The 12,965-nt window shown below is 38.9% G+C and overlaps 1 protein-coding gene across 3 annotated transcripts in view; it reads right to left on the bottom strand.

Annotated features, from left to right (window-relative positions):
* col12a1b (collagen, type XII, alpha 1b) overlaps nucleotides 1-3,949 on the bottom strand; it is a 93,348-nt gene extending 89,399 nt beyond the window's left edge. For 2 of the 3 annotated variants that reach the window (XM_088626663.1, XM_088626665.1), the window contains exons 1-2: nucleotides 3,774-3,939; nucleotides 1,677-1,782 (exon numbers count right to left, since the gene is read on the bottom strand). In XM_088626663.1, the coding sequence (XP_088482789.1) occupies nucleotides 1,677-1,752 (76 nt within the window). In that variant the 5' untranslated portion in view covers nucleotides 1,753-1,782; nucleotides 3,774-3,939. Of the gene's footprint in view, nucleotides 1-1,676; nucleotides 1,783-3,773 lie in introns of all 3 variants that reach the window. The other variant, XM_088626664.1, reaches the window with a different exon arrangement.
* Between the last annotated feature and the right edge of the window lie 9,016 nt (nucleotides 3,950-12,965).

The raw sequence follows: 12,965 nt of genomic DNA on the forward strand, positions 1-12,965 counted from the left end.
GAACATTTTGATTAAAACAACAGTTGTGAAATTAACTTGTATTTTCAATGATGAAACTATTATCTTCACATTTGCATTCACCTATCTGGAAACCTCAATTTAAATGTCACTGCAGCAGTGCACTTGTGCAAGACGGAGATTGAAGGCAGATGACTGATCATTGAAACCCGGACGGATTCTGTTTTCTCCTGCCAAATTTCAAAACCAGATGTTGGTGAGAACTGGAAAACTAACTAGGAAACCGGTCACTGCTTCCCAGCCCCGTCTTCAGGTCCTCGTACCAGTTCAGGTTTATGATAAAAACAGAATCTGATCACTGCATTAATTTTGATTGTGTCTACTGGACCTGCATTGCTCATATTAAACGAAAGAGTTGATTCTCATGTAAGCAAAGCACTGCAGATTTGAATACAAATGTTCCGGTTGGATCAATAAACCCGAATTGCTAAGAAAAATCTCTCATCCAGTCTGCTGGGGCAGTGACTCCACCTAACCTCAATATGCACCTTCTAAAATGGGTTAGTTATTCTTCTCATTTTAAAATTCTGCAGAAATTAAGTATCAATAATGATAGTTGTCTGTACAAAATTTTCTTTTATAAATGTAGACTTTGGGGATAGTGCAATAGTCCCAAAGTACATACATTTATAAGAGAACTTAGCTGGAAAATGCCTAGCATCCTTTTTTTTAAAAAAAAAAACAAAGAATAAATTTAAATTTTAGAGAAAGGGCATCAATTGAGATTTCCTATTTAGAAATGGTCAGATTTCTATCTAAGCATGAAAGCACAGAAAGCTGTTTGAAAAGAACATCAATGATTCACTTCTAGAAAAGGTTTTAGTCACCAAAAGGGTTAATGATTTGCTTATGCTTTGTTATTGATCCACCCCATCCAGCCATTGTGAATTGCCAAACTCGTACTGAGGATTTTCAGGATTCTCCTTTGATGGGGGCTACTTCTCTGAATCCAATGGAAACCCATCAAATACTTCATTGGAAAACAGTGGCTGGTGGCTAGGTCAGATTTTGAGATATTCCTGAATCAGAATCTTTAAGAACTTTGAATTATATTTCACAGCAGTATAAAATACATTCTTCATCTGAATGTGACACTTTTATCTCAAATGTTCAGGACTGATACATACTCTAATAAAATATACAAAACTTCAAGTTCCATTGCCTGATGTGAAAAGATGCACTAATGGCAATGATAATAATGGTATACGTTTCATATACATCTAGTTGCAAAATGCAGACAATAAATTATCTGATCACACATCTTGCCATAAAAGAAGGAGAGGGGAAAAAGGCAGGATTTGCACCATGCTATGTTAGTGATTCATCAAAAAATACACATAGTCTTTTTGAAGCACATAATTTTATTACGGGAGGAGGTTTTGAAATGTACACACTGTAACCATTTTTCTTACCATAACCATCTGTGTTAAGGTTTTTCCTTGGGTATCCTGGCTATAATCTTAATTAAAAGGATGATCAACATTTGTGCTTAAACCTAAAGAAAACAATAGCTCAGACCCAAGACAATGGAACCATTCTTCGTTTTCAGAACAGCAATCGGAGAAGAGAGACAGAGAGTGAGAATTCTGCACCATCTACAAACTAAGTAGCACTGAAGTTTGTACGGAGACAATAAGGAAGAAAATTGAAGTGTTTACCTTGAGCTTCGACCGAGGCAATCAGGGTTGCGAGGAAGGCAATAGCTGCCAAAGACAGCCTTATCTTCATTTTCATTCTTTAGGACTCAGGAAAGCATGAATGAATCTGGTAAAGAAAAAGACAAAAAAAAATTAGGATACGCTTCGGTTGAGCCAGGTTCTCGAGAAGCAGGTTTGACGGTAAAAGAAGAAATGGTCAATGAATATTTCTTTTTCTAAAGAGAACTAATGTGATCCTGTAACTGCGCAACGTAAGAAATCAAGTTACGGAACAAATTGATTCATATATGGAAAGAAGAAGAAACAGAGGGAAATTGATCACTTGTCTGGATAGAAATATTATATCACTTTTTGGCACGTAAGAAAAATAATTTTAAAAGAGAAAAATGCATTCTAAATGTCCCATATGAGACTAATCAGGTTAAGGCTAGACCATCTGAAGATATCGGCAGCTATTCTGTTTATGTTTGATGATGCCTGGGAGTCTTATTCTTTAGGCAACTCAAAACGATATCAATTGGAAACGAAAACCAGTATATCAATCTTAAGTCAAAACCCGCAAAAAGCCTAATACAACAAAATCCATATATCTACAGTAAGTTGCAGTGAAGACAATGTCAGGTAGGAACAAGTGATGTTAGCGTGCAAGAAGAACTCTGTTTTTTCTTCAGAGCTACGAGAGATTGAGCTAGGAGAGAAAGTGGAAACATCTTTGTCTTACTTAATGTTCTAACACACTGTCCTATTAACAAGAACTGGTCAAGGAAATCATCTTAACAAAAAAGCCTAATAAACCACTTTCGTATATTGAAACTCATTCTGACTCCGTGGGTTGTTTTTTTTTCAGTAAAACGTGGTATTTTTTTTAAATGTGTCCTTTAACTCGTTAATTCGTAGATCAAACAACGCGAATCAGAAATTCTGTTCAGTTTTACAGTATCTGCCCATGAAAGTCGTTTAATTTCCAGTTTCTAATACAAATATGCCGACTATATAATAAGAAGTTACTAAAAAGCAGATATTTTAATGTAACTAAAATAATCTCTCTTTCCAGACTTTGGTGACCCACTGTAAAGTTGAACAATTTGCGGTGATAATATTAAAAGAGAGGAAAAAGGGAGTTCTTTAGGTGAACAGCGCCTCCTTGAGTAGATAGTCCGCACGTTTAGGTTAGACTCAGGCATTCTGTCGCTAGTAAAGTACTTCATAAACTGTACTTCTAAAACAGAAAATTAAAAAAATAGATTGTAAAGGTGCGATCAAAACCATCAATAATGTTGGGTAGGTCAGTACATTATTATACTGTATGTTCACGATACGTTAAGAAAAATACGTTCTTTTTTTAATATGCAGTACCCTGAAAGGTGAACGAGCTAAAGATGACTACCCGTAATACTTCAAAAAGCTGTACGTTGAAGGCATATTTGGGAGCACTAGTACAATGCAAACTTAATGCCATTTTGATAGGTTAAAACGTCAGATGAGGAATCACCAAAAGTAATAAAAAACTAGGTTAAAATCATGAGAAAATGTCAATACTCAATCGTTCAAAAACATTTCTAAGGAATAAATAATCTTGCTAATGCAATGTACAGAAACAGTTCTTCTCCAAGGCATATAAAATAGATCAGCTAACGAAAACTGAATTAATTCATAAATCAAGAACGTATAGCCGTTTGCAATTCAAAATACGCTTTCTTACGCTTGAAAAATGAAGACCAGACATTCACCTGTCAGATTTTCACAACTACGTGAATAAAGTATCACGAATCTCCAATGGATGAAAAAAGTCAAATCTGTTGATAAAAGTCTCCGAATTCGATATTTTATCGATTGATATATTATAACACGTATTTTTTTTTTGTAATACAACGTAAATAGAAATATATTGGGTCATAGTTCCAACAAAAGACCTCCAGCCTTTCCATAGACTTGCAGTCTCAAGACTGACTAACCAATTCACTGACAGAACCAGCAGGCTGCAAAATTGAGCTTTTTCGCGTTTCACACCACTGAGGATTACATTTTAAACAGCAAAAAAATAAAGTACTAACGCTTGGTATTAGAATATTTCTTAAAAATAAGTAAAATGCAAACCTGGAGAATTTAAAAAGGGGGCAAAATGTAAAAGAGAAGCTTCGTGCCTGGAGATGCCCCTGATGCAGATGATGTGGTGGTCGGCTAGTTCGTGCTGCCGGTAGTTTGGAGCTCCTGCTACAAATGTCCCAGTAAGGAAGCCTCTTTCCAAGTGGGAAGAATCTCTCCCAGATCTGCTACTTAATAGGGGGCTGTTCCCAACTCTCATTTTACTATCGTAAGCTATTACGAAATCCAGCTAGCGTGGAATCTTGCCATGGTTTTGATATATGAAATATCGCAAAAGTGGGGATATACTTTTGGAAACTTCTGCATACTTTTTGCATTCCTTTGGCATGATGGTCATCCCAGGGTTTTGTGCCACAGGTCTTCTGTAAATACTCGAATGATAGCATCTGCGTTTGGAAACCATGAGAGAGCTTGTTTTTTTGCTGGCAACTGTTGAGGGCGATTTTTTTAACATGGAACAATGGAAAATCTTAAACAACCCAATACTATTTCGTTTAGGAACACAATTAAAGAAGCAGAAACGATATCCCCCTTAATTTACTGTGTTTTACTAAGTCGATTGAGAGGTATTTAAGCCCATATTTCATTTTGATTGAAGTGTGTTATAGATTTAACGAGAACCATCTGTTTAATTACAATCTCCTATAGACTACTGCGTGATGCCTCTGTGCTCAAAACCGAGTATTTAAGCTACATCTTGTAACACCATAAGCTACATACTGTACACAATTCCAGACAACTGTTCATCTACTCTTTAAGTCATCAAAAAATTACAGATATTAAACTGAAAGTTTAAATACTTATATCTTAGATGTGTTACAAAAAATCATTTCTTAGATTATCCATTATACAGAACAGAATAACAAACTAACAGAGGTGGATAGTACATATAGTACAAACCAGCTGATATAATGTAAAAGTGAGATCTATTGGCCTGATTTCAAAGGCTCTCAAAATCTTAAGTGTGCTTGTTCTGAAGAAAGCATTCTTCTTGATGGCATGTGTCAGAAAGCCAGTGTATGAACATTCTCTGAGGAACATTTATTTTGATAAATTGAACAATTAGACTCTTCTAAATCTCATTTATTTACTCTACAAAGCCAAAATCATAAGATTAATTATTATTGTTGCTGTTATTCAATCTTTTGTTTTTTTAAAAATTAACCAAAGTCTAGTAGGAGTTAAGTAAACCCTGATTTTTAAGGGGTAGAGGGGTAGAAGTCCTAGAATGAGCATGAAATTGGGTAACAGTGTAATAACAGACCTTGGAACATTAGTCGACCCTCAGGAAACACAATCTCTACTTTACTTCTGTTTTGTAGTTCAAGTCAGCTTCCATTCAGCTGCATATGAAAAAGAAAGGTCTACCTTTGGGTAAATCCTGTTTTCATTTCCATATGATCAAAAAGGCTAAAACGTTATTATGCACAGATATCAACAGAATATAACTGTCCGTGGTTATTAGTAGAGCATGACACTTTTACAGCCAACATACTGTAGGAAAAACAAGAGAATAACTTTGAACCATACAGTATAGTGTGTCATCAAAGACGACAATACCAGTCTTTCAAATGTTCCGCAAATAAAACTAGGCTTGATGCACAGCAAACTTCTCACTGACATTTCTGTTTTCTAATTTACTATTTCGATCGTGAATTTGATGGTTTGACTTGCACTTTCTGTGATTCTTCCAGAACTCAGGAAGCCAAAAGTGAGAATATCAACACAACAGATCATGTAAGGTCACAAATATCTGCACCTGTGGATCTGCGCCTGTGGCTGGGAGGTTGCTGGTTCGTATCCCGCGGCCGGCAGAGTAATCCTAAACTGTTGGGCCCCTGAGCAAGGCCCTTAACCCCAACTGCTCCAGGGGCGCCGTATAAATGGTTGACCCTGAGCTCTGACCTCAAGCTTCTCTCCCCGTCTGTGTGTCTCATGGAGAGCAAGCTAGGGTATGTGAAAAGACAAATTCCTAATACAGGAAATTGTATACGGACAATAAATTGATCTTAATCTTGAAGTCGCCTGCCTCTGAAAGCTAGATGGGATTAAATTCTGCCATGGTCATGGCACATTATCTCCGGTCCAGGAAGCTGCGCTTGTAGCCCAAGAACTACTGCTATCAAATCCCAGCAGGGGTGCACTCATCACACTGGTGGTGACTTAATTTGTGTGCACAGAAGCCTGCTCTCTGGCCTTCCAGACTTTTATTATTCAAACCTGAATGTTTCGTGTGTGTCACAAGAACATAAGAGTGGTTTAAAACAAGCAGAGGCCATTCTGCCCATCAAGTCTGTCCGGTATAAGTCTCAAAGTTTGCATTTATTCAAGCTGGAAAATCAGATTACTGCTGAAGTTTACTTCCGGTTCAGCGGTGAAACTAGACCTGAGGGCCTAAGCAGAGATTAATGAGCAGTGAATTTAGAACAAAAGTAGTGGGCAGTTTTTTTACACCAAGGATTGTGGATGTCTGGAGCAAAAAAGTATCTAGTCCTGTTGTTGAAACTGGCTTTCTTATATCCGTCAAGAAATTATTCAATGAGAGCTTTGGATCAGTAAGTTACCAACAACGAAAAATAGCTAGAACATCATGGCTCTTTTTTTAGAAACGCATCTTTTTCTCTTTTCTGTAGGGTGCAGTGGCTAAATTATTACCCGCATATGTATATATTATACGATTGCCGGGTAAACACTGCCCTCTAGTGGTATAAGTGGTAAAATGCTTATACTATTCTCTACAGTTCGACACATTCCTATTCAAAACCTATCAGCTCCCTGGGGTAACAGGGAACTAGATATAATAAAATAGACTATTAAACATCTTGGAACAGGGCCATTAGAGCTGTCGTACAGAGGAAAAGGCTTCAGAAGTAATGGCCAGGAGACTATTAATGATTTCTATTATTTACAGAACAGATGCCTTTATCCAGCACAACTTACACTGTACTGTAAAAGCTTTATATTAAGTGTAAGTACGGCATATGTAGTACCTTACTACATACAGCAAGTTAGCTATTGAAAGTACATCATATTTATACAATGATAATGAAGCTAGAACAAAGTTGAAGAGCAACACAAGTGCCAGCCAAACAAAATTAAAAAGTTCAAACTAAATCAGTGTAAGGGTAAACAGCAGTAATGCAAACATAATGTCGGTCTGTACAGTACTTTTGATGTTTATGGTAAATGAGTGCAAATTAGCAAGATAGATTACCATTTTGGGAATTAAAAACAATTAGGCCAATTATTGATTGTATAAGAGTTATTGAAGGATCACAGGCACCGCCTAAACAGGTAACCCTTGGTCAAGGGCCCAGACTATGGTTCAGCCCCAAGTGGCTCTGATGAAATTCAATAGTTCGTTCTCCGGCAGAAAATCTGGCAGAAGAGCAGTTGACAGGGCAGGAGGTTGTAAGGAGAGATCAGAGATTGGAAGCAGGTGCCGGCTGAGGTATCGACAGGTGAAAAACAGGGGTTTGAATCAAATGCATCCACCGACAGCAAGCCAGTAATGCAATAGCGAGAGTTAAAGAGAAGAAGAGAGAAGACAGGGCGCGCCACAGAAACCTGGACAAGATGGAGGGGGCAGATGGCAAAGAGCAAGCTACAACAGCCTAAGCAGAACAGGGCACATCTTCATCTTCCCAGAGGCGCTGCCGCCCTGATTCTAATGGCGACGATGAAAGAGGTTAAATCTGCGTGAGTGTGTGGCGCGGCTCGCCCAGCCGCGGGAGTGGCGGCCCGGCCGTGAGGACAGGCCTGCTCGAAGGGGCGGGGGAGCGAACGATGGGGAATCCGGCTCGGTTAGCGCGACGCTGTCACGCCCTCTGCAGCCAGAGGGCACTCCTACTCTGTCCTGTCTCTTGTTTCCGGTGCTTTGCTGTCCTTCCGGTGTTTCTCTCTCTCTCTGGGGCTATATATTTCCGGGTCTTTCATTTGCCTTCGCTCAGCATTGACGTTCGGATGTCCTGAAACCCGCCTAGCACCAGGTCGCCCCACGTCCTCTACCTGAGGGCATAGGTTTCTATACGGTATTTCCTGAACAGCTGAGCCCGGGCTAACCCCCGTCTCGCCGCTACGCATAGGGTCTTTTACGCTCTCCTGCCATTCCACGGTTCATCCCTTCCGACATTCGTGACAGACGCAGGGGTGATGAGGGAGCCAATCCCCTGAAAAGAGGGACGGAGGAGACGGCTGAACGCGAAAGAGGTACACGGAGGGAAGATCTGGGTTCGAGATTTACATACGGAGGTGAGCAGGAGTCTGTGAGATCAGGGTCTAACCTTCCTCTTGAACGTTTCTGAACTCCACACAATTGCAATGGACGGAAACGTGTGTCAGATAAGCGCTCTTCTGCTGGATTATTACCTGCCTATATGGAGCGCTCGGAAAGACTACTGTATCTGCATCCCATCAGGCATGCCTGGGCTTCCAGTTATCAATCACATCCAAGAAACTTTCATGAGCTCAGATGTGGCCTTGAGCAAGAGTGGAATTTCCTGCTTGTTGGACAACCTCATTCGCAGCATGAGAAGATGCTCTGAAGCAATGCCAAGTGGCTATTGAATACATTTTAGGTATGTTGAGCTCATAACATTTGATTCTCGGTTTCAGGGATTCCTTATTTCATTGTCATAACTAGCAGAAAACCCAACCATTTTTTTCTGTGCATATTTTTAAGCCTTAAAACAGTTCTCCAGCCAATTTCTTTTATGACACTCCTTGAATGGGTCATGGGAAAATTACATTTGAGTCTGTTACTTTTTTAACACAGGTGTAGCTGGCGTTTCTGAAAGACTTAGGAATCAGTGGCCGCTGCAACATGAAACCCACCGCTGTGCTTTTTGTTATTTTTATCATTCCAAAGGAGAAGAAAAAACATTTTTGTATTTCTCAAAAAGGGCAAGATGAACCAATAATTATCACGGATGTCGGAAGGGATGAACCGTGGATTGGCAGGAGAGCGGAAAAAGACCCTATGCGTAGCGGCGGGTCGGGGGTAAGCCCGGGCTCAGGAGTTCAGGAGTTGTATAGAAACCTATGCCCTCAGGCAGAGGACGTGGGGCAACCTGGAGCCAGGCAGGACTCAGGACATCCGAACGTCAATGCTGAGCGAAGGTGAATCAGGTACCCAGAAATATATAGCCCCAGAGAGAGAGATACCGCAAGGACAGCAAAGCACCGGAAACTAGGGACAGGACAGAGTAGGAGCGCCCTCTGGCTGCAGAGGGCATGACAATAATGAAGTATTTTGTCTTATATTTTTATAATGAAGCAGTGGTAGAAAGAATAACTTTGAGCTATATGCAATTCTCAAAATTAGTAGTTCAGTCACATTCTAATTAATGTCGCAAGCTAACCAATATAAAGTAATAGCCTATGTACAGTAATATTTTATGTTTGATTCTAACTTGCCTGGCTGAAAGACACTGACCTACCATGGCCATAAGGTCAAGGCTGACTGATCCCAACCCCCTCCCTTCAAGGAATGAACCAGGGAGGCAGCTGCAAGGGTGAAGATGGAGTGGAGAAGGATGAGCTAGAAAAGATGTTGGCAAAGGGGTTGCTCAGCAGGCAAAATATTTATATGCATGCTGATGCACTTCCTAACTGAATGTCAAATATTTATACATATGAAAGCAGAAGTGCAAAATTACAATCTGGCCTCCTCCCGAACTACTGTTTAACTACTCCAGATTTTCGATTATCAGCTACAGGATTTGTAATTTGAGATTAGCTCATGGGTCTAAAGTTTCATCCATTATGGGCCTATCTCATACAAGGATCATGTTATGAAGTAACCTGTTTCTCGTGGTTGCTACACATGAGTCTCAGAGTTGTATGGCAAAAGCGTGAGGTCTTACTTTGGTATTGATTGCCAATTGATTGACCTGAATTGAATTATAATTAATTGAATTGTTTGGTATATGATTGACTGTAACAAAACAAGACTGGACCATCCTGCAGCGACAGGGAGTTCCGTGGGCATCAGCAACTGTGTGGAGAAACAAACTGTGGAACAAAGTCATCAACACAGCATCCCAGTTTAATACCCTTAAATCTTTGAAGTAGACCAGGGATAGACAGCGTCTCTAATAAAGGACCGCAGAGCCCTTTCCTCCTCTGATGTTAGCTACTTCATTGTATAATTATTTCAATTAGAAGACATCGTTTTTTGTAGTGACCCAAGATTCCTTTTCTAAAAGACTGTACAATACAAAACAAAAGAAGCAAATAAGCCTATTCTGATCTTGCATCTCATTCCAATAAACATGAAAAATATTTGAATGTAAGGGATGGACCCCAAAACCCTTAAGATACTTGTGTAGTTTTAGTTAGAAATGTGTATTCATCACTACATGCTCTCATCATCCCATGCTTATCAGACTGTGCCAGTTTTTGTTTTTATTGACCGTTTCGTTGAGCACATAACCCAAATTATATTGCCTGTGTACGTCTTTGAACTGAGAAACACATTGTTTAAAAAAAATTAAGAACATATGTAATGTTTCAGATAATCCAGTTTGTCTGGCTGCTAGTTCTCCAGATATACTATCACGATAGTGCTTTACAGATCATCATCAACCAGTATCTACAGCACAGCTTGGAAGTTTGTTCCTTGTAACCACAAGAGTTATATTTAAATGTACAGAAATGTATTTGCTTCTCTTGTTCTAAAATAAATTGCTGCAAAGAGAACAGTACAGTCCCAGCACCAACAATTTACCCTATCAAACCTGTTTGCTAGACGTAAAATAAGTACCAAATGATCGTATGTGGACACAAGCTTGGTTATAAGGCTTTCTTAATATTAATATAAATACCATCTGTATTAGCATATTGCATCCTTGATCATAGCTCTATTACCATATTTCCAGTTTTGTCATGGTTTTCCATTACTTTTTCCAGGATTTCTTTAAATCAAAACTTTATTGGACTTTGTCAATTTTTTTTTTTTTTGCAGGATTGCCAGTCCTGGAAATTATATTCACAATGCTTCAACTTTCCCTGGAAATATGTATCCCTGATTTTATTGTTCTATTCCGCGTTCAAAGCGCTCAAAGCCAGTGCCGTCGTTAACATTGCATGCTCTATTACGTTACACATTGAGCCTTTGGCAATTGTCTTAAAATGTTTTGATAAACCATGACGTGACTTAACGAGAAAAAATTAACGGCATATTACTAAACTAAAGAGAGCTGCAGCAACTATATATACATTAGACCCTACAATGTACCATTAATACATGAATATAATAAAACTATAAATGTCATCAATTTAGGAAACCAACAATCAAATGAAACTGCTTCCTGACATTGGACCAGTCATATCCCAGAGCTGTCTTGGTCTTATCTACTTGGAGATTTCCCAAAACCTTTTAACTGCAATATCAGTGATAGAAAACTGGTTTACATGACATCAAAAGAAACAATACAGAAAAGATATCTGCAAGGTCATGTATTTAATTGAAAACTATACCCCTGTATATAGAATGTAATGGCATGTTGTGCTCACACTTGACTCACTCATTGTAAATCTTTAGAATATTCCATACTCTTTGAACTCAGCATGGTCATGAACTATCTTTTCTCCCACTTAAGCCCTGAATCAGGCCTCTACTGTCTATACTTACAAAGATATTAGAAAATGTTTTTCTCGTGTGTTTATTCTGCAGTGTTCAAGCCTTCAATGCACTCAATGCAGGAGCTATCTGCATTCCTCCTCCAACAAAATATCTTAGGTGAAACCGTTTAGGTACATTTTGAAATACACCAGCATAAATCAGGTCTGTTTTCCTTTTTTACACTCTAAAGGTCGGGCTTGAAGACTATTATTTGTGATCACATGATTCCTCTTCTGAACCCAATTGTTTTGCTAATCAAGATCCCAAAAATCTACGACTCACAAAACAGGTAATGATGCTCTTCAGGTCATATTCCCATTAAACTGCTGATTGTTTTGCCTTATTTTTAACCAGAACATACTGCAGCTGTCAGGTGATGTTGATCACTCACTGGTGACCTTGTCTGGCTAACATTTCATTCTTAAAAATCAAATTTAGCCTCCGGTATCTTTGTCCTTTTTTGCTGTTAGGTGCTAACAAACGTTTTTGATGTAATAAACCAATGTCCTCACATGCGAACGGGTGTAAACAAAATAACACCTTTGAAAACTTGAAGAACCTGTAGAAATCAGCCAAAACGCATTGCTGAATATTATATTTGGATGCAGCGATTGCTTAGAAGGAATTATGGGTGAAAGGGAGTTTTGTAGCTGGAAAACAAGTGCCAACAATTAGTATAGGACTAAAGTTACATTCAGCCCATCTTGGTTGGTAGTAGATGACTGATCATAGAATATCATCCAGCTATTTCATGCAGGGAGCCAGAGTGCTGGCTTTAACAACATGGCTGGGTGGCTTGTTTCAGACGTCCCCGACCAGTGTGTAAAATATTGCCTCCGGTTCTCCATTTTAAATACATTTTTCCTCACTTTCCACTCGCGTTTTCGGGTTTGCGTTTCATTGGTGATCTTATGTTAGAACTGGACTGACATTAAAAGGGGCAGCCTTCCCATCCAGTTTAAAACACTGGAGTAAAAACAGCAGTAGGTGGCCCTCAGAGAACACCCATCAAGTGAGTGACTGCCATGCAAAATGGAAGCCGGTGTTAACCCTCATGCATTGTAATAGTCTGATGTAAGAGCAATCTGATGTACAGAAAGCAGCAGCTGTTAAAAATTAATTGTGTTAATAGCCTGCCACATCACGAATAACATTTGTTCCTCTTTGTTTATGTTGCTTCCAGATGTCACTACAATTCTAAGAAACCTCATAAAATGTTTAGTTTGCTTTAGGATCTTGTTAAGAAACTTAAATTCACTTTTTCCTCCCTAATCAGTCCTATTCAGTTCTAGAGTTTTACAGTCTCATTCCATTGTTTTCCTGGCTTTTTTTTCCTATGTTAATCATAGAGGATGGATGCATTGTCTTTTTCAGATCATTGTACAGTGTGTATATTTTCGAATGTTGAATAGGGAAGACTGGGACAACTTCATTTGCGTCTTCAGAAAGCACAAAGGGGTGAAGAACTTAAGAACTGCCACAAGTTACTTCAAAGGTTGCTTTTTATACTGCTGTTCACTATGCTTATCTGCAGCTGAAGAATAAGCCACAATTAAAAG

Source organism: Lepisosteus platostomus, chromosome 3 (genome assembly GCF_059453375.1).
Source record: "Lepisosteus platostomus isolate fLepPlt1 chromosome 3, fLepPlt1.hap1, whole genome shotgun sequence".
NCBI classification, from domain to species: Eukaryota; Metazoa; Chordata; class Actinopteri; order Semionotiformes; family Lepisosteidae; genus Lepisosteus; species Lepisosteus platostomus.